At 60.8% G+C, this 19,699-nt stretch overlaps 6 protein-coding genes across 6 annotated transcripts; 2 read left to right on the top strand and 4 right to left on the bottom strand.

Moving 5' to 3' along the window:
- Positions 1-1,923: 1,923 nt before the first annotated feature.
- HRG_08248 (uncharacterized protein) lies at positions 1,924-3,126 on the bottom strand (the record flags this gene model as incomplete). The annotated part of the gene is made up of 4 exons (XM_044866719.1): positions 1,924-2,462; positions 2,530-2,753; positions 2,996-3,011; positions 3,081-3,126. 4 exons carry the CDS (start codon positions 3,124-3,126, stop codon positions 1,924-1,926), a joined length of 825 nt encoding a protein of 274 aa, XP_044718608.1.
- Positions 3,127-4,266: 1,140 nt separating this feature from the next.
- HRG_08247 (WD domain, g-beta repeat domain-containing protein) lies at positions 4,267-5,829 on the bottom strand (the record flags this gene model as incomplete). The annotated part of the gene is made up of 3 exons (XM_044866718.1): positions 4,267-5,472; positions 5,533-5,701; positions 5,792-5,829. 3 exons carry the CDS (start codon positions 5,827-5,829, stop codon positions 4,267-4,269), a joined length of 1,413 nt encoding a protein of 470 aa, XP_044718607.1.
- A 1,094-nt stretch (positions 5,830-6,923) lies between these two features.
- HRG_08246 (Ribonuclease H-like protein) lies at positions 6,924-8,859 on the top strand (the record flags this gene model as incomplete). The annotated part of the gene is made up of 4 exons (XM_044866717.1): positions 6,924-7,145; positions 7,196-7,269; positions 7,335-7,811; positions 8,211-8,859. 4 exons carry the CDS (start codon positions 6,924-6,926, stop codon positions 8,857-8,859), a joined length of 1,422 nt encoding a protein of 473 aa, XP_044718606.1.
- Positions 8,860-8,888: 29 nt separating this feature from the next.
- On the top strand, positions 8,889-13,566 carry HRG_08245 (acid phosphatase domain-containing protein; the record flags this gene model as incomplete). Its single annotated transcript, XM_044866716.1, has 12 exons — positions 8,889-9,028; positions 9,136-9,615; positions 9,672-9,972; positions 10,239-10,312; positions 10,363-10,379; positions 10,558-10,596; positions 10,809-10,945; positions 11,362-11,464; positions 11,616-11,780; positions 11,850-11,951; positions 12,225-12,258; positions 12,792-13,566. 12 exons carry the CDS (start codon positions 8,889-8,891, stop codon positions 13,564-13,566), a joined length of 2,367 nt encoding a protein of 788 aa, XP_044718605.1.
- A 466-nt stretch (positions 13,567-14,032) lies between these two features.
- Positions 14,033-15,476, bottom strand: HRG_08244 (CRAL/TRIO domain-containing protein; the record flags this gene model as incomplete). The annotated part of the gene is made up of 4 exons (XM_044866715.1): positions 14,033-14,735; positions 14,808-14,944; positions 15,037-15,178; positions 15,295-15,476. 4 exons carry the CDS (start codon positions 15,474-15,476, stop codon positions 14,033-14,035), a joined length of 1,164 nt encoding a protein of 387 aa, XP_044718604.1.
- A 1,395-nt stretch (positions 15,477-16,871) lies between these two features.
- HRG_08243 (heterokaryon incompatibility protein (HET) domain-containing protein) lies at positions 16,872-19,433 on the bottom strand (the record flags this gene model as incomplete). The annotated part of the gene is made up of 4 exons (XM_044866714.1): positions 16,872-17,603; positions 17,658-17,665; positions 17,723-18,090; positions 18,151-19,433. 4 exons carry the CDS (start codon positions 19,431-19,433, stop codon positions 16,872-16,874), a joined length of 2,391 nt encoding a protein of 796 aa, XP_044718603.1.
- Positions 19,434-19,699: the final 266 nt, after the last annotated feature.

The following is a 19,699-nucleotide window of genomic DNA, read 5'->3' as shown; positions in this document are numbered from 1 at the left end:
TACAACGAACAAGTGCAGACTTGCGTTGGCCAGCGTTATCCCGCTTCGATGTTCGAATGTAGGGCGTAGCCCTCAGCCTCAACAACGGTATCGGCGGCTTCCATCGCGGCCTGGAAGGTCGGGAATAGTGTCTTCGTAAGCGACTCCATGATTCGGGCTCGTAAGGGCAGAAAACGCGGTGCGAATAGCTTCAGTTTTGATGGTATTGCTGATAGTTACGGTTACAGGATGTTGTTACGCAAGCATCACGAACTGGCCAGCTGGCCGGCCGGGAATGGGCGCACCAAAATTAGCGGCATCGGCACTGCGCCTGACCCAGCCACAGTTGATCCACTTTTTGGTGTACAGTTAATAAAAGGAGGTGTATAGATAATTGGGCCCTAATAATGTATGGTCCGAGGCCTTTAAGTTCGCGGTCCGCTACACCGGTGCCAATGAGTTTAGGAATGGGTATCGTGGTGTTACTTTGAATGAATCGCATGACGGCAACCTCATTCTGGGTTTTCCGAGCTGGGTTCATTGTGTATCCGGGAATCGGGAAACGGACAATCCACTCATCGCCGCCATGGTCGAATCGGATTCTGAAGCAGTAGTTGAAAGCTCCTTGGAACCGCTGAATCACCCGACATGGCTGTCCTTGTCGATGTTGAGACGCAATCGCTTCGACGCGGGATCGAGGGGCGTCGAGGTGATCATGTGTTGCAACAAGCGCTAGCCATGTCTGCGCGACATTCTCGTTTGCAGCGAGAACATCTGGATTTACTCGCATTTGGGAGAGCTGGTCTGCCGTGTCTGCGTAAGTTGGAAGTCCAATACGTGGAAACGTGTGGGGAGCAAGGCGGAAATGTACGTGGGAGCCGGAAGGATATTTATTCCGTTGGCGACTTGCTCCCCTGGGCACGTGCACCCAGGTCTGAATGTGCTAATTAGCGCGAGCCCTTTTAAGGTGGTCATCTGTGGCTGTGAAGCTGGTAACAGGCAAAATACGGGCACCCCCATTGGAGGTGTTATTAACGCGTACTAACTATAATAAGTCCTTGCTCTGCTCTGATAGTTACCAACAAAGGCGCAATGTATTCATGAGCCGGTTGGCCTTTATGGTATGCGAAATACCACACCAGACGAAGCCTTGTTCATGGCTATTGTTAATGCCGCAGAGTGCATCAAGTCCCAGAGCACTTGGGCTGTGTGAACCTCCCCAAGGACCAGCACGGCCTGGCATGTACTCGATATTGTCCAAGGCGATTCCAAGGTGGCCCGTCGTTCGGCGACACTTTGCTCCCATTTCCAGATCCGATATAACTGGATGCGTCAATCGGGTCGGTATAACACGGTTTTGTTACACCGCCCAGCAAGACTGTCCGAATATCGAGAGTTGCTACGTAATTACGGTACAGTTACTGCGGTACCGGCCAAAGAGCAAATCCAAGGTATCCTAGGATTCACGGTCTGATTTTCTTCTTCAATCTTGCTTCTTCCGTCGACGCAGGGCCAACCCCAAACCTAGTCGTCGTACAATGATGCTCTCATACTCCCATCTGTAAAAACGGCCCGCGTCCACTTCATCATCGTCCACTGCTCACTCCAGGCCTCCCTTCAAGCCCACGCCTCGCTTCACTGCGCTTCCCAATCCAGTCTCCCCCAGCTCCAATCTAGGACCCACCCCCTTGACCCGTCTTTACCTCCTGGTCCATCCGTGTCCACGCCCTTCCGACCGTCACGGCCGAGTCGACTCAATCCTCGCCTCTTGCCCGACAGGCCGTCGCTGCCGGCTTGACCGCCTGTTGATAAGCCCCCGGGTCGGCCAATCGGCACCTGCACGCCGGCACACGTTGCATCTCCCCTCCATCCGTACGAGCCTCGTACAGGGCCAACGTCTGCACGCGCTGGGTCGCGCGTCCGTCGCCGCCGTCTTCCTCTTTTTTACGACGTCTTCTTGGCGGGGCCGCTCGTGGTGACGTACTTGCTGGCATCCGTCGCATCGTGAAACTGCCTGGCGCCGTTCTTGACGCCGTCCCACACCGACCTGGCAGCTGGGGGAGTGCCCTGGGCGCCGACCAGAGAGTCGATCCTGGCGCTGAGCTGCGACACCGAGTTCTGCACGTGCGAGCTCTGGGAGAAGCGGGCGCGGAGGAAGGCAGTGTAAAGGGCGAGCAGGATCCACGACCGGCGCTGGAAGAGGACAGCAGAGAGCAGGACGCGGATCCAGAGCAGAATCTCGAGCCCCGACACAATGGACATGGACGCGTCGTAATACTCCTTGACAAAGGCCCCGATCCTGTCGGCCATTGGGCTGTTGACTCTAGGCCGGGCAGCAGCGCCGTCGATGGCCGGAGGGGGCGGCTGAAAGACGGGGATAAGGTTGGCGCGCGTGTAGGTGGCGACGTGGAAGACGGAGTAAACGCAGAAGGGCAGCAGCGCAAGCGGATACTGGGGGGACAGGAGCCAGACGAGGGCAATGACTGCAGGGTGTCCATCAAGTCAGCAAGACCAAAGTAGAGCATCGAACAGGTTGCTGGGGAGGCGTACGCAGGTACTGCACGTTCTCGTCGGAGAAGAGGCCGATGACACCGCCCGGCATCTTGTTGCCCGTCTTTGCGCGCGCGCGCTGCGTCTTGTAGACGACGATGCCGTAGGTGACGGCGGCGGCAACAAACGAGGTCCGGTACGAGAACTGGGCCATGCGGCCGTAGTAGTTCATGCGAAGCCACGAGAAGCCATATCGCATCGTGGCCATGATGAGCGTCAGATGCCTAGCGAGTAGGATGAGGCCGTCAGCAACCAAGCAGTGTCACGATGAGAATCCTCGACAAGTTGGCGAGCCGCGCTGCCGTCGCCGTGTGGGGGCCATGACAGTTCCACTCTGGGTCGGCCTTGTCGAGAGGCGCCAGAGCTCGACCCCGTGGCAACGGTAACATAAGTATGACCACTTTCAGGGCGAGCCCAGTCGACGGCACGGGTATTGCGAGACGGGGAAGAACGGGGTCGGACATACCCAACAAACCAGGCAACTGCAGGCGGGGAAAAGGACTGTCAGCAAGACCTTGCACCGGGGGAGAGGGAGTAACGGAGCCTCGTACACTGCAGCGTTTTGGCCAGAGCGAGCAGCCGCTCCTGGAGCGGCATGCTGGAGTTGGGCGGGGGAGCCATGTCGCCGAGCGTGTGCGTCTTCGGGGGAGCGAAGCTGTGAGACGCGAGGCTTCCGTGGTTTGAGTGTGCGATGGGCGATGCGGCTCTCCGCCTTGGCAGGTGGTGAAAATGCTGCTTGAGGTAAGGCAAGGCGGTGCGCGAGCGCGGAGGAAGCCCGGGAAGAAGCACTGCTGTTGCTGTCGAGAAAAGATGAGCGGGTTGGTGGTAGTGATGATTGGGGGTGGTGGTGGTGGTGGTTGGAAAGAAGAGGACAGACAGAGCTAGCGGTACGGAGTACGAGAAGTCAGAAAAGGTGGCGGGCGGCGCTGGCGGGAGGAGCTCTGGGCGGGGGGGGGAAGGGAACAGGTGGGTGGGTACGGAGTACTTGGTACCCAGGTAGTACTTGAGGCGGCTTACTGTTTTTTATTACTACTTAGTACCTACCTTAATACTAGTATGTAGGTAGGTAGTAGGTACTACCTAACTTCAGGTGCCAGTGGCGGATGTTCAGGGCCTGGAGACGAGCGAACAAGTGCGAATATTACCTACCTTAGTTAAGTTAATTAATTCCTGAAAGTGGAAGCGATGACGGCGACGGGAGCTGAGCGAGTACAAGCTGATACCTGCCTGTGCTCCAACTCGCGCCCGCATCCAAGGTACAAGACTTGATAATTCTCATCCACCCCAGCCTCATCAGCACGGTACAGCCCTCGAGGCCCAAGCGTCCAACGCTTGTATCTGAAGCTCTTCTCACGTCACCCACCACCAGATGCACAATTCCCGGACGTTGGGGAGCGCAAGCATGGCAGTAGCAAGAGCAAGAAAGTGCACAGACAAGACACCACTGCGTGACGTAAATGACGTGTCTCGCCACGCTGTTGATGGAAGCGCCATGTCTCCGTGACGTAACCCCCACGCCTGCGAATCGTCACATGCAATCCACGAGACCAGACCCCCCTTTTCCAGCCTACACGATGCCTCTCATTCAATCTACAAACACGCTGTCACAGCCTGCTTCAATACCCGTCTATTGCCTGTCAACCTTGCCCCGGTCCCACCGCTTGCTCGCCGGCTTCCGCCTCCATCTTGGTAAACAAAGACCCGAAAGAAAAGGAGCTGTATTCGCTTCCCTGCGCCCTAGTTGGCAAATATCTTCAACGTCTTGTCGACGCTGCCCGTCGCAATCACGCACCGTATCGTCTCGGCCGTCGCCTCTGGCCCCCCAGGGCTCTTCTTGGCCCCCGCGTCGCCCTCGGAGCCCGGCTCCTGCGCGCCGCCGCCGTTGACCGCACCGCTGTCCTTGGACATGCCGGGGGCCCACCTCAGGCATGTCACAAAGTGCCCGTGCGCCTTGCTCAGCACCTTGACGCACTTTGCATCCTGCGCCAGGTCCCAGCACCGTATCGTCTTGTCGTCGGCCACGGATAGCAGGTACTTGCCGCCGGGGTGGAAGATGACGCCCGTGATCCAGTTGTCGTGTCCCACCAGCGTCTTGAGGCAGTTGCCTCGCGAGTCCCACAGCTTGATCGTCTTGTCGCGCGACCCCGTAGCCATGTATTCCGCCGCGCTCGTCAACGCCGGCGGCTTCTTCAGCCCGGCCAGCGGCGCCAGGTATTGGTATGAGGTGGGCGGCGCCAAGGCACAGCACTTGACGACGTGCTCGTGCCCGAGCATGGTGACCTTATTTTCGGGGTTGGGGACCGATATGTCCCACAGGCGAGCCGTGTGGTCGCCGCCCGTCGACAAGAGGAAGCGGCCGTCGAGGGACGGGCAGACGTCTCGGACCCAGCCCGTGTGGCCCTTGAGCGCCTTGAGGCAGTAGCCCGTCGTCGTGTCCCATATCCTCAGCGTCTTGTCTCCGCTGGCGCTGACGAGCAGGTTGCCCGACGACTGGGAGCCGCCGGCGCCCGAGGGGATGAAGCGCACGGCGCTGACGCTGTGGTCATGTCCCGACAGGGTGCGGATGTTCTTGTACTGGTCTGCCGGGTCCCACAGCTTGATTGTGAGGTCGGAGCTGCACGACGCCAGCAGGGCGGCACCGCGCGGGCCGCCGTAATCAAGGCCCAGGACGGCCCGCGTGTGGCCCTTGATGGTCTGCTCGAGCTCGCCCAGCTCCCAGTCCCAGATCTTGATGGTGCAGTCGTCGGAGCCGGAGGCGACCGAGGAGAAGCGGGGGTGGAAGGCGATGCAGTTGATGGTGTCGCGATGCGACTCGAGGGTATGGCGCGCGGGCAGCCGCGGAAGCCAAGAGGCGGGGTCTTGGTTCCGCTTGGAGAGGGAGGTCGGGGTCGCGTTGTCGAGCTCCGACTGCAGTGCCGCGTTGCGGGACTCGAGGTCCATGATCTGGGGATACGTGGGCGGTGCTCAGGGCGGTGCTCAGACCAAGACTGCGAGTAAACACACCTTTTTCTGTAGCCGCGCAATGCTGGTCCATTTCTTCTCGAGCAGCGTCTCGTACTTGTTGGCCGTGGCCGTGTCGAAGACATCCTCACCCAGGCCGGCTTCCTGCCTGAGCGAGGCGGCCGAGCTGGGCAGGTTGTTTGCGGCGAGGTAGGCTATGATGGACTTGTTTCTTGAGAGGCAGCGTTAGGCTCAGTGGCAGGCCAGGGCGAAACCCCTCGAACCTCCCCGCTCCCCTCTCACGACTTGGGTGGCTACCCACAGCTCTTCGGCTTGTCGGCTCGGCAGCGTGCGACTCATTGTGCTTGCACCGGCGCGTGCTCAAGCCCTCGCGGGCGACGGAGGATGGCCGAGATGGCTGGACGACGACGACGACGACGACGACGACGACGGCTACGGGATGCTGGACACGAGGCGGGCGGGGCGAGGCCGATTCATGGGGGACAGGAGGAATCGCATCCGAGGATGACGGCGTCGAGGCAGTGGTCGCGGCAGAGTCGGCGGTCGAGGTGGAGGCAGAGATGGCGTGTGCGAGAGTCGTGGGGGGGGGGAGAAGAAGGGTGGCAGAGGAGTAGAAGAGTGAGAGAGGAGGAGAGGAAAAGTGAGAGCGCAGGGAGTCGTCGAGGAATCAAACCAGGCCGGCATTCAAAGCTGCTAGTACCGAGTACAAGGGCCGCAGCAGTGGTGGGGCCTGTCGCGACCTCTGCATGCCGGAGCACAGCGCATCACGCGCCGGCGTGTTGGCGGAACAATGGCCCTGTGGGCGTCCGCCCATGAACCCCATGTACCCGCTACTTATCCCAATAACAGTGTCCGTACAGGTCGGTAGGTGCTTTGGATCTTCCACTGTCGTAGGTAACAGTCCACGTCCACGGCAGACGACTTTGATGCACGGTGAGTTCAGGCAAGACATGCACTTGATGGCTTTCCGAGTTGATCAGTCCTTGTCATAGAATGTGACCATGGACCACAGCCTAAAGAAGGCAATCATGCCCCGTCCATACGCTGCCAAGGCCATTGTTGCTCCTAATGTCTCATATCCAGTTGAACTCCAAGTAATTACTGCGGGTGCTCCCGCCTTTGTTCTCGTGTCCGCTGCCCAGCCAGTGATGACCAGCCTGTCCTTCACGGAGCTCTGTTTCAAGAATCCCGACCTCCAGGACAGCTCGTCCAGTACTGTTGGTGACCACGGACTGCCCCCTTGGCTAAGATTCAACGACCTGCCTACCCTAGACCCTTTTCGGCCCCCGAGCATCGGAGCCGGCAACCTTCCCCTGTTTTCTTACTTTCTTGGCATGCAATTGTTAAGAAAGTAGCGCAATTTCCCACCAACTCGCCTAACAACTGCACGTTAATCATTCCAGCCGCGCTTTGCGCTGGCTTCGGCAGCAGCCATGGCATCTGCCACGAGCTCGCATGCCAGCCCAGATCCCTTTGATCTGGGTGTCCATACCCCGCCCAACCTCGCGCGATTAGCCCGTGCATCTCAGCTTCGACACAGTTCCCCCATTGCGAGCCGTCCCATTGGTCTCACATCCGCGTTTCGGCGACCGGCGGCGACGCCGTCCTCGCCCTTATCAGACTCTCCAATGCCGCCGCTACGGAAGGAGCGCAGCGTGAATCCACCCCGAACCGGCCTGGCTCGGCCGAGTCCGTTAACCTCCAGCCGGTCTCGATCGTTGAAGCTGCCAACAAGCTCGCAGTTGAACAAACAAATGCCTACAACGCCAAAATGACAGTGTTCCGAGCCTTTGTGAATCGTTCGAACAGACTGCGAAACAATACACGTCCGGCCTTGAACACAGCTTTGCGGAACAATTTTCCAACAGCTTCCTCGACTTTTGGAAGCAGGCGCTCTCCGACCTCAATTCCGCACCCGCCCCGACCTACAGCAGCGTCGCCGCCGGTCGCCCTGCAAGCCAGCCCCTCGGGGGCCACACTCCCACGGCCGCCGCAGCCCCGCAACAGCAACGACCACAACAACCAATCTCCCGTCTCCAGGGACGACCAATCCCCGCCCCACCAAAAGAAGACCTCCGTGTTTTCGTGCGGCTCGATGCCGAAGCGCCGGCGCGAGACCACAGCAGCTACGCAATTCGGACCCACATCGCCGCCAAAGTCGGCATCGACTTGCACCGGGTCCCGGCAGCTTTCAAGGTAAACTCCGGATGGGCCATCCGAACAACGGACGCTACCATCAGGGACCTCATCGTCCAGCGACAGTCGGAATGGTCCGAGGACCTAGACGCGACCTCGGTGGAGATTAGTCACAAATGGTACACGTACGTCGTGCCCAACTGCCCCGAAGACTTACGGACTTGCAGGGCAATGAAGTCAACTACGAGGCGGCCGTCAAAGACGAAATCGCCTGCCAGACCGGGCTCACACCCATCAGCATCCGTCCCAGCCGGCACGATTCAAGCGACCTTCCGAGTAAGACGCTTATTGTGTCCTTCCTCGAGCCTACCCAGAGACCTTGGAGACTTTTGGCTCCAGCCGACTTGCCCGACACATCGTCAGATCCAGCATGCCCAGCCAGTGCAACAAATGCTGGGATTTCCACGCTCGACACAGCTGTGACCGACAACCGTCCTGCAAGCGTTGCGGAAGGAACGGCCATGACGGTGAAACCTGCGTAGCCCTCGAGCAGTGCGCAAACTGCCTCGGACCCCATTCCGCAGATTTCTCGAAATGCCCTGCACGCCCCAAGCGATCACACGGCGTCATTCGCCGCCTGACGAAGGAGGAGAAACCCTCGTCCGACAGATGGGCACCCAACTATTTGCTCAGCGGAAGCAACAGTTCGAGCGCATAGACCAACCCGAACAGCTAGAACGAGACTCCTCCGAGATTCTCAATTCCATAGCTCCGAGCACTGCTCAGCCCGACGACCAGGAAGCCGAGCACCCAGATGACAGGTCACGGGGCAGGAGCGAAACCTCAGTCCTAAGCTCGACCAGGACCATGTCTCCGCCATTCATTATGGTAACCACGACACCTCAGCCTCAGAGCGAGGGCAACGAATCTAGACCAGCTTCCCTTCAAAGAAGCGACGCATCAGCCCCATTGCACTATCTCCATGACGAGACATCCCGCGTGAACCAAAGCGACAAGAAGACCCTGCGAGTCTTCCAAGCTAACGTAGGCAAGATCTCGCCAGCACATGACTGCGCCCTTGCCCTCGCCGACTCTGAACGATACGACATAGTGCTCCTCCAGGAGCCGTGGACGGAAGCCAAGGACGGCCGATGTCTTACAAAACCCACCCAGCCTACGATACCTTCTCCCCAGTCGACAGCTGGGACGACAACAGCACCCGACCTCGAGTAATGACCTATGTCCGGCGGAGTCCCTGCCTGATGACAGATCAGAGGAGGCCTGTGGCGACCCGCGACATTCTCTGGCTCACCATCAACAACATAACAGTAGTAAACTTCTATCGACAACCGCACTACGATGAAGCACTGGAGATGCTCCTCCAGTGGACCACACCAGGAAGGTGCCTAGTAGCAGGCGACTTCAACGCCAAACACAGTAGCTGGCAAACCGGCCGGCTCGATGGCCGAGGTGACGACATCGCCTTTGGGCCTCTGAGAACGGCCTTAGCTTGCTCAACCCTGCCGATGTGCCAACGAACCCACATGGCAACACAATAGACCTCGCCTTCTCCAACATACCACTATCCGAAGCTGTCGTGGAGGAACACCTGGCCACCAGCTCTGACCACTTCACGCTCAGCGTGACACTCGCTGACCTGGCTCCGGCCTCGGTGCCGCTAGGAAAGGTCCGCCTCACCTCTGACGACGAGCTCGCTCGTTTCGCCGAAATGGTCGATTCCGGAGCAACAGCTATCCCGGCCGCGGCCTCGTCTCCCCAAGAGCTTGATTCCCTGGCGTTGGCGCTCGTGGAACTTCTCCAACTGGCAGCCAAGGCCGCCGGTCGCCCCGTCCGCAAAGGGGCACGCAGCGCGCCCTGGTGGACAGAAGAATGCGCCCTCGCCGCGGCGGAATACCGCGCGATTAGGAGAGTCTACCCTCTCGGCTTCAATCGGGAAGTCCAGCTTGCAAGAGAGACTTCCAGAAAGTCGTGCGGCGAGCCAAAAGACATTACTGGCGCAATCTGATCGACAGCTTCACTGACAGCGCCTCCATATTCAAAGCGGTCCGATGGCTGAGATCACCGGGCGCTTTCCAGCCTCCGCCCCTACAAGTAGGCGATGTAGTTTACGAGACGCAGCTTGACAAAGCCAATGCCCTACGGCGGGCGACGCTCGAGCGGCGCACGGCGGACGACGACATCCCAGATCCGTGGATCCCAGTCGACACAACGAAAACCGTTCCCTTCACGCAACAGGCGTCACTTGAGGAAGTGCGCGACGCAACCCTACGGACAGGAAACACGTCTCCCGGCCCCGACAGCATCACGGTACAAATGCTCAAGGCGGTATGGCATATTATCGGAAGCCACGTCCAGCGGCTGTACGAAGGCTGCCTCACCATCGGCCATCACCCGAAGCCGTTCAGAGAGGCCGAAGTAGTCATGATAACAAAACCAGGCCGAAGGAACCTCTCGACCCCTCGTGCCTGGCGACCCATCTCCCTACTGTCCTGCCTAGGCAAAGGTCTCGAGCGGCTCATCGCACGCCGCCTGGCATGGGCCTCCGTCCACTACGGAGTCCTCCATTCACAACAAGCTGGCGCTCTCCGAAGAGATCTGCCGTTGACCTTGTTGCCGCTCTGCTGCATGACATTGAAGAGGCGTTTGCCCGCGGACAAGTTGCCACGTTGGTGACTATGGACATCCAGGAGCCTTCGACACTGTCCTCCGCAACAGGCTGATCCTTCGCCTCCGTGAGCAGGGGTGGCCAGAACATCTCGCTCGATGGGCTGGTTCTTTCATGCATGACCGCTCGGCGCGCGTCAGATACCAGGACACTACCACGCCCAGCTCGCCTCTCAATGCGGCCTCCCAGGATCACCAGTCTCGCCCATCCTTTTCTGTTGTACACGGAACCAATTTACCGCCTAGGGAAGCCGAAGGGGCGCTTCGGCTACGCAGACGACACGGGTATCCTATGCATAGGTAACTCCCTGGAGAAGACAGCCGAGAGAGCGTCGCGCTATGTAAACGAACTTGTGGCCTGGGGCGCCGCCAACGGCATCGCCTTCGACCCGATGAAGACTGAGGTCATGCATTTCTGTCGAAGCAAACCTAAAGTTGCCCGCCTATATTTCACGGCGACTCAGAGAAGCGCCCTGACCGAGCACTGCGATGGCTAGGCATCTGGCTCGACAGCACCCTGTCGTTCAAGACACACGTGGAAAAGTGGACAGCCAAGGCACAGGTCGTGGCCTATCACTTGAAAAGTCTGGCAAACACCAAACATGGTCCTCTTCCCGGTGCCGTTCGCAGAGCCGTAAGAGCATGTATCGAACCGGTGCTGCTCCACGGCACCGAGGCATGGTACCCCGGATTAACCAGCCCGCGATGGACCCAGCCAGCAAAGAAGGACCATCCGGGATACAGCAACTCATCCGAAAGATGAACAAGTCGCTTCACACATCCATCCGAGCCATCCTGCCTGTTTGGAGGACGACGCCGATCAATGCCCTCCATCGAGAGAGCGGCATTCCACCGGTGATACAACTGCTCGAGGGCGTCGCATGCGCTTCGCGGCCCGCCTCAAGTCTCTCGATGAAGCCCATCCGCTTGCGAAACGTACAGTCCGGCCCAAGCCCCTGTCATCCACAGGTCGATCAAACTGAAGTACCAGGTGCCGCGAGAAGGCTTCCGGACCCGACTTCGACGCAGTGACCAGCTGCTGCCTTGCAGCAGGCGGCCAATCTCCTCCTCGCCGCTTCGGCGACGATCAGGCGCTGCCTCTGCAAACCGCCCCGAAAGACCAGTCAGCAGCGGATTTCCGCATTTGGCTCCGGTCAGTGCCACCACACACTCTGGTCGTCTACTCAGACGGATCGCTCTCCTCGGATGCAGCGGTCGGTTATGGCTATGCCATCCATCTGGATGGGCAAACCGTCCTAAGTGGCTGCGGCCGACTTGGGCCCGCTGAGGTTTTGATGCGGAAGCGAAAGGCGCGCTCGAGGGCCTGCGCGCTGCCCTAAGCCTCCCACGATCGCAGAGGGTAGTCGTTTGTCTCGACAACATCGCGGCGGCAACATGCCTCAGAGGCATGCCGGCAGACTCCTCCCAGGATGTCTTCCTCGAGTTCCAGGCCCTGGCCACAGCACACGGTGCCACGGAGGTCCGCTGGATCCCCGGCCACACCAGCATCCCAGGCAACGAGCAGGCCGATGCCTTAGCGAAAGCAGGAACCTCTCAACCCGAGCCCGCAGGCGCTGTCCCGACACTGGCATATCTGCGCAGGGCTGCCAGGCAGCAGCCTAAAGTGCATTTAAAGCCTGGTGGGAAGCCTCCGCACCCGAACAGTACAAGCCACTGCACCTTAAGCCGACGACCGGCTGCCCCCTGGAGCTCAAACTCCCCCGACCGCTTCTCCACCACCTGCTTGCAGCCAGAACCCGTCACGGGGACTTTGCCGACTACCACGAGGTTCAACCACGACGATGCGCGACTGACGTGCTCATGTGGCCGACGAAAAGAGCCAAACCATGTCTTTTATTGCCGAAAGATCGAGCCGCGGCATCGGATGAGGCTGACGCCCTCACCTACTGCAGCAGTCAATCGCGCAATAGGCAGAGACTTCGACAGGTTCGTCAAGCTGGCGAAGGCGTCCTCCTTCTTTGAATGGGCTTGCCTCGCCACTAGGCGGCTGCATCACACCTTTCCTCACCTCTTCCTTTGTTCAAATCCCCGGATTCGGCCAGGCAGAGGTGCTGCAACCCCCTTTGCCCGGCCGGGCCAACTGAGGCTGCGCTCTGCAGTCTCCGACAACGGTCCCTTGGAGACCAAAACTGAATGGCGATCTCACCGCCGCGCCTGCACGACCCGCTGACGGGCACCAGGTTCAACACGGAGCGCCTCAGAGCCGATGAAATGCTGGATGGTGGTTGTTTACGTTTGCGAGAGGAGACTGTAGACAGCCTACTAGCTCAGCACGTCCTGTGCCCCACCGGGACCTGAGCGGCCTCACGGCCGCTGGACGGAAAATACACATACATACATACATACATACATCGGAGCCGGCAACTGCGTCATCGCTCGCCGGCGCCGGAAATAACTTGGGCCCTTGCCTGAACCGCCTCTCAACCTCTCTCGAGCCGCATGGCATTGCCCTTGCGCAGGCCAATCCTCGTCGTCTTCGCCGTTCTCATCGTCATCGTCGTCAACATCCCTCCGCCACCCCTCGCATTCCTCTCCCTCATCGTCATGCCCAGGAAACCATCCAGACAGGCGTCCGCCTCGACGACGACGACACCATCCAACTTCTCCCTGCCCGCCTCGCTATCCGAATCCTCGCTGCCGCTGCCCAAGCTCATCGTCTTTGATCTCGACTACACGCTGTGGCCCTTTTGGGTCGACACGCATGTCACCCCGCCCATCAAGCCCAACGCCCACCACTCGGCCGCCTCGGACCGCCTCGGCGAACACCTCGCCTTCTACGACGACGTGCCATCCATCCTCCAAGCCCTGAACCAGGCAGCGCGCCCCGACGGCGGCATCCAGCTCGGCGTCGCCTCCCGCACCAGCGCCCCAGACCTCGCGCGCCAGCTGCTCCAGATGCTGCACCTGCCCGCCCTGCCGGGAACCGCCGCCGCCGACGACGAGCAAGTAAGCGAGAAGCCGCGGCGGCGGCGTGCGCTGGACGTCTTTGACGGCGGCCTGGAGATTTACCCGGGAAGCAAGCTGCGGCACTTTGAGGCCCTGCGGAGGCGCACGGGCATCCCCTACGAGGACATGCTCTTCTTCGACGACGAGAGCCGCAACCGCGAGACGGAGCAGCTGGGCATCACCATGCGCCTCGTCCGCGATGGCGTGACGTGGAGCGAAGTCGAGAGAGGCGTCGACGAGTGGCGGCGGCGGAGGGGTTACGGCGGGGGCCAAGGCAAGACGACATAACCAGTGCGTGCTCTCCCGTGTGGCTTGCAAGGGAAGGTGTTTAAGAATGGATGCAATGGGGATGGAGCGGTGTTGTGTTGTGGCATAGACAAATGGGCCCAGACGGCATGTGCGTAGAAAGGGAGGGCGCAAAGGAATACGTGGGAGGTGCATCAAAGGGACAGAACTCGAGAAAGCTGGCTATACTTGCTGCTGCTAAGTGCATTCACAAGGGGCACCTGTCAAGTAAGGACGCACCAGTCATGTTTATATACAAGGTGTGAAACAAGATGGGATCCAACGCACCTTTCCATATCGACAAAGACAACCACATTATATTCACGCAGCATGTATACATGAAAGATGAGACTGCGCCGAACCGCCGCCACACCCGTCTTACCTGCCTCCCTGCGCCTAGGTACAAGTCCCCCGGCCACTCACTGCTGCTTCCGAGGTTGGGAGACCCAGTCTGAGCTGGTCGCCGCCCTCACTCACTTGTTGCGTTTTCCTTGGCCGCGGGAGGAATGACGGAGATGTGACCATTCAACTTCTGCTGGGGCTGTTCCGCGCCAGCCAGCTCCAGCTTGTCGCCGGCAGGAGAAACGACGGCCACCGAGGCCCGCGCGTCGTCGTCGCCCGGCCGCATCTTGCGCATGGTACACACGCGCTGCCTCCGCGGCTGGCCGTCTTTGGTGCCGCAGGTGAAACAGGCTATGCGCTCGCCGTCGTCCGTGTCCTCCCACAGGACGGGGCAGATGGGGAACTTGTCGAAGCCCGGCTCCCAGTCGAGAAGCGAGTCAATCGCCGGATCGAGGGCGGGCTGCTGGCCGTAGGCAAAGTCGAGCTCACCGCCGTACTTGACGGGTATGTCGCGCGAGTCGATGACGGCCTCGAGGGCGGCCTTGACCTCGTCGGGCCGGAGGATGACAATCTTTGCGCTTGAGACAGGGTCGATCCATCGTCTCACATAGTTCCAAATGATGCTAAAGACGGGCGAGGCGCCGGCAAGAAACATGCGCGAGACCGTCTCCGGGTAGTGTCCGAAGAAGAGGCGACAGAGCATGTAGGCGTGGCTGTAGAGGGACCAGAACGTCTTGAAGGAGAAGCCGGAGACGTCGACAATGCCCGTCACCATGGTGACGGGCACATCCGGGTGAGTGCGGCCGGGCACATGGGTGCAGGGTGGCATGCTGGAACGGAGCAGAATGGAGTCGAGATGGGCGCCAATGCATGCTTCCAGCGGTAAAGAAGAAGATGCCGACGTACGCCGCGAGCCCAGGATGTCCGAGTCGTTGAGGAGGCGTTCACACCCGTAAACGTTGCTCACCTCGATGGCGCCCAGGTCGAAGAGGTAGATGGGATGGCCGTGGCGGTCTCGTCGACCGGTCCATTGGAAAACCTAGGTGCACTTATCACTCCGATGATCGGGCACTCTCCTTTTCTTCCCGGTTGCCAGTATCGAAGATGTGAAAGGGGGAAGGGGGAACGAACCATCCAACGCGTCCGATCCCAGATGTCGACGTCGATGGTCTGGTAGAGATGGTCGAGGTCGATGCTGTTGCGCCACTCCTGCGTCTCCTTGAACTGCTTGGCAGCGTCTTGGACAATCCAACGTCGCGCGCGGAGGAAGCGACTGTACTCGGAGACGGTCGTGGTCAGTATGGTTCATTGCCCTGGTTTGTTTCTGCATCTCTTGTACATATACATATATGAGAGAGAGAGAGAGATAAAGGGGTGCTCTCAGCTGACACCAAAGTCGCGTCGTCGTGCGTCGTGGACGGTCCCCTGTCCCACAGCCCGTGCTCCTCCATGAGCTTCTTGAGCTGCTCGAGGGCCTCGTCCTGTGCAGAGGTCAGGTGGCCGACATGGCCCTGGGGATGCCGGGGAGGCCGCTCGGCCGGACTCGCCCTTCGGCTTGCGATGCTCCACATGGCGGCGATTTTATTTTTCTCGTGTTTGTGAGAAGAAGATGAAGATGAAGATGAATGTCCAAGACCAAGGCGAGGAGGAAAGACTCAGAACAGGTCAAAGAGGGTAAATGATTATCAGTAGGGCGATGACCAAGACACACCAACGCCTCGAGCTGAATACATGCATGTAAAAGGATGAAAGGGGGCCGAAGGGATAAAACCAAAGAAAGCTCTGGCTCGCGGCCGAACCTGGCTCACATCATCCGAGCAAACTCTCCTCCCGTGCCTCACCCGATGGCTAGGCTTGAGGATGTGGCAAACGGCATGGAAAAGGGGGAAGGCTCGCTTCCACCCATCCATCAATGACTACGACATGGAGCCACTCGCCATCTCCGGAGCGTAGCAGATCGTCCACGTGCCGAAGCCACTGCCCAAGCCTCAAGCGCTCGCCCCCCGTCTCTCCACGTAAGACGGGGCGAGTCAGGGGCGGCCTTTCTTGGCGCGGGCAACACGAGGGGCGTAGTCGTTGTTCCCTGCCAAGTTCATGGCTCCTTGAACATCTTTGCTGTCGTTGTCATGTAGTGCGATATGTTGCGGGACACTACGAATAAGAGAACAGAAGAATGGCCATTCTGGTGGCTGGCCACACCGAGGGGTATCCGACAAGATCTGTACCGTAGTAGGACCGATGGGCCACGTCTTGCCCGGACGTGGCAAGGGGCGCATGCGCCATGAACAATATCGTGATAGGAGTCGCTCTGCACGTGGTGTCCGGCTGAGAAGCCGGTCGCCCAGATTGGTCGCTTGGCTTTCAAGTTCAAAGTCGTTTCGCGGCTGTTTCCCCAGTCGACTGTGCGTCAATAGACGGATGATTCTTCGCGGAGGCGGGATTGGCCTCCGCCCCCTGCAGCACCCGAGCAGCACAGGCCGTCAAGACGCTCGTCTTGGCATCGTGAAACAAGCCTTAAGCCGACCCCTTCTCTCTGCCGGGCTTCCGCTCCCTCTGAACGCAACGGTACCTATTCTCTGTACCAAAGTATCTGCGAGGGGCAAAGGAACACTCGCTGCTGTTTGTGTGTGTATTCAAGTCTCAATTCGATGCCGTGTAATGAAGACAATCCCCCGTGGTCTCTGTAAACGCCTGACCGGAGCTGTGCCAGGTTCATGACGTGTATGTGTAGGGGGGTGTGTATGTATGTGGATGCAAAATGTGTGCGCGTGAGCATGCCGAGCAACCTCGAGGCGTCGACATGTCAGGTCCATCGACGGTATTCATATCTTGCTCCGGGTGCGAGCTTGGCATGACGCCTAGGTGCCAGCCCTTGACCCCATCTCCCATGCCAGCCCCAGGGGCAGGCTCTCACTCAACCACCTCGTCGCGCCCATGCCGACTCACCCATGACCACGTCATGCCGCTCACTCAATCACCATGTCGTGCCCGAGCCGCCGCAGCGGCAGGTGGTTGAGCATCACCTCAAGCCGCCCAAACCGCCGCACCACCTCCTTGGCCTCTTGCGCAAACGCCATGCGCGCCCGCCCAACACGCTCCCACGCGCCCGTCGCGCCCGTCCGCTCCACCACCAGCAGCATCACTGTCGCCTCCTCGACGAACCACAGCACCGTTACCTGCTCCCCGCGCGCGTGCCGCTCCACGTAGTCCCGGAGCCCGCTTGTCGTCGCCCCGGACTGGTCCGTCCCGCCACCCCGACTGAGCCGCACGTCGACGCTCACGTCGTTGAACATCCACCCCCCCGCGTGCGTCCGCGCCTTGACGCGGTCCAGCACCAGCGGGTCCGACACACGCAGCCGGTACCGTCCCTGCGCCAGGCGGGGGGCCGCTTGCGAGAAGAAGTCGTAGGCCGCATTGCCGTCGGGCCCCAGCAACACTATGTTGGGCGAGTAGGTCCAATTGGGCGACGGCTGGTCGTTGCGGGCCAGATGCGTCGCGCTGACGTAGTGGTGGTTGAGCAGCTTGCGGTCCTTGCCGCCGCCGCCGGAGTCCGCCACGACAATCGACGAGAAGAGCTCGACGGGGCCCTTCCACCCGGCCCATGTCCAGCTCGGGAGGTGGCGCCTCCTGGTTGCCCCCCCGCTCCCGCTGCCGCCGCTCTTGTGATGCCAGAAGCTCGTCGCCAGCGCAAACAGCTCCTTGGTCCGCCCGGGTCGTGGCGAACCGCCGTCTCCGGCCGGGGACAGCCACACAGGGATTCCTACGACGTGGCCGAGCCGGCCACGGCCCAGCGTCCTGTCGAGATGCCGCGATATGCCGAGAAAGGCGCTGAGCGAGTCCTCGTCGTAGCGAAGGTGGCGCTTGGAGTAGTTGACAATGTGCTGGTCGGCGGCGCGGAAGACACTCATGATACTGGGCTCCTCGTCGGGTTTGGGCAGCTTCTTCCAGGCGCGCCAAGTGCCGTCGACGCCGGCGGCGCCGTTGAAGAGCCCTGGGCGGACAAAGTCGCACATGCGCTGCTGCTGGGGGTCGTGGTAGTGGTCGAGGGGCAGCACGAGCGTCTCGGGGGAAAGCATGCCGTCGCACTCCCAATACATTTGCTGCTCGGTGAAGACGAGGCGGCGGCGGGCCAGCAGGCCCTCCTGGTAGGTCCAGCCGCGCGTGTACCAGGTCGACTCCTCGATGCTGAGGCGCGGGTCCGTGAGGCTCGAGACGAGGGTAACGCCGGAGCTGGTGAGGCGGTACTTGGGCTGGGGCGGCCGGGGCGTGGAGCCGACGCCGGGCAAGCCCTGCATGGCATCGTCTCCGTGGGCGGCAATAATGGTCAGCACGGCGCCTTCGAAAACATCGTCCATCCTGGCGACCTGCTGGGCCTTGTCCTCGGGTCGCGAGTCGTCGATACACAGCCGGTCGACCCAGAGGTGGCGCAGGCCCAAGTCCTTGGTGACGGCAATGGCGTCTCGCACGACCCTCGACCACGGCTCGGCCACGTCTTTGCCGGCGACGTAGCTCAGGGCGACGTAATCCTGGCTGATGGAGGCCGGGACGACGCGCGGCGGAGTCGCGGCGCAGTCGATGAGGTGGAAGCCTGGCAACTCGGCCGTGACAAGGGAGCGCTGACAACGGCCCTGGTGGTGGGATTGGCAGAAGCGGAGCCAGTCTTGCGCGATGGCCATGTCGGCCGAGCGGCCAATCTCTCGGCCCCAAATGCCGCGGGTCTCGGGGGTGGCGTCGTTGACGGCGAGGACGGGGGGCTCGGCGGCTCGGCGGCCGGGGGCGGGGGATCTGCCGCGCCTGGGCTCGAGCTGGAGGGCGAGGTCGGAGGGCGGGACGGTGCGGAGGAGCATGCCGGCTTGGCGGAACCAGTCCGGGGAGACGATCCAGTCCCTGGCGGCGGGCCCCTTTTTCTTGGGGACGACGGCGAGAAAGGCCGGGGCGAGGCCGGGGGCCTTGTGGCCGGCGGGGTGGCGCGAGTCGAACATGCTGATGGGGTCGATGAGGTAATTCGAGTCCCTGGTGGAAAAGGCCGAGAGGCAGTAGTCGCCGTCGCCGTCGCCGGGGACACGGATGGCCCAGAAGAGCTTGCAGAGCGGACAAGTGGCAGTCCAGCGGTTGTCTTCGAGGCCCTTGAGGCGGGCGATGTGGGACTCGCGGTTGTCAAAGCCATCGTCGGCGGCCGGGTTGACGGCTTTTACGTACGAGGCGTCGACGTCGTCGAGGGTGGTGTCGATGTCGGCGGCGATGCTGGTGCAGGCGGGACACAGGGCTGGGTCTGCGTTTGGGAGCGAGGCCAAGGGGGCGGCCGAGGAGGAGGCCTCGGAGTGGGCCGAGGGGCTGCGGCTTTTGCGCCAGCTGATACGGCGGATGAGGGATTCGCGGCGAGGGCTGCCGTCGTCGTCGGCGGTCGCAGGCTCGACGGTGAGGTGCTGCATCATGTTCTTGAGCGGGTTCTTGGAGCGGCGGCGCTGGAGACCGGGCCGGTCGGGGGCCGCGGCGAGGCCGGGGTCGAGGCTGTTGGAGTCCGCCATCTGGCCGTCGTGGTGGGCGAGGGTGGTGGCGAGGGTGGTGGCGAGGGTGGTGGCGATGTTGGTTGTGGTGGTTGACGATGATGTCGTCGTGATGGTTGGACGGGGACAGTTGGTCAGGCGAGAGTCGGGAGAAGAGGACAAGAAAGGGGAGGGGAGAGAAGAGAAGAGCAAGACAAGGATAGAGGGGAGGAGACAGGATCGAGGTTGGCATGGCCCGAGGAGCTCTCACGATGGACCTCGAGCCATGGAGGACGGATGGATCGAGG

The sequence above is a fragment of the Hirsutella rhossiliensis genome (assembly GCF_020360975.1).
Source record: "Hirsutella rhossiliensis strain HR02 chromosome Unknown scaffold00009, whole genome shotgun sequence".
In the NCBI taxonomy this organism is placed as follows: domain Eukaryota; kingdom Fungi; phylum Ascomycota; class Sordariomycetes; order Hypocreales; family Ophiocordycipitaceae; genus Hirsutella; species Hirsutella rhossiliensis.
Note: the sequence above shows the minus strand (reverse complement) of the source record. Positions and strands in the feature narration are given on the sequence as shown.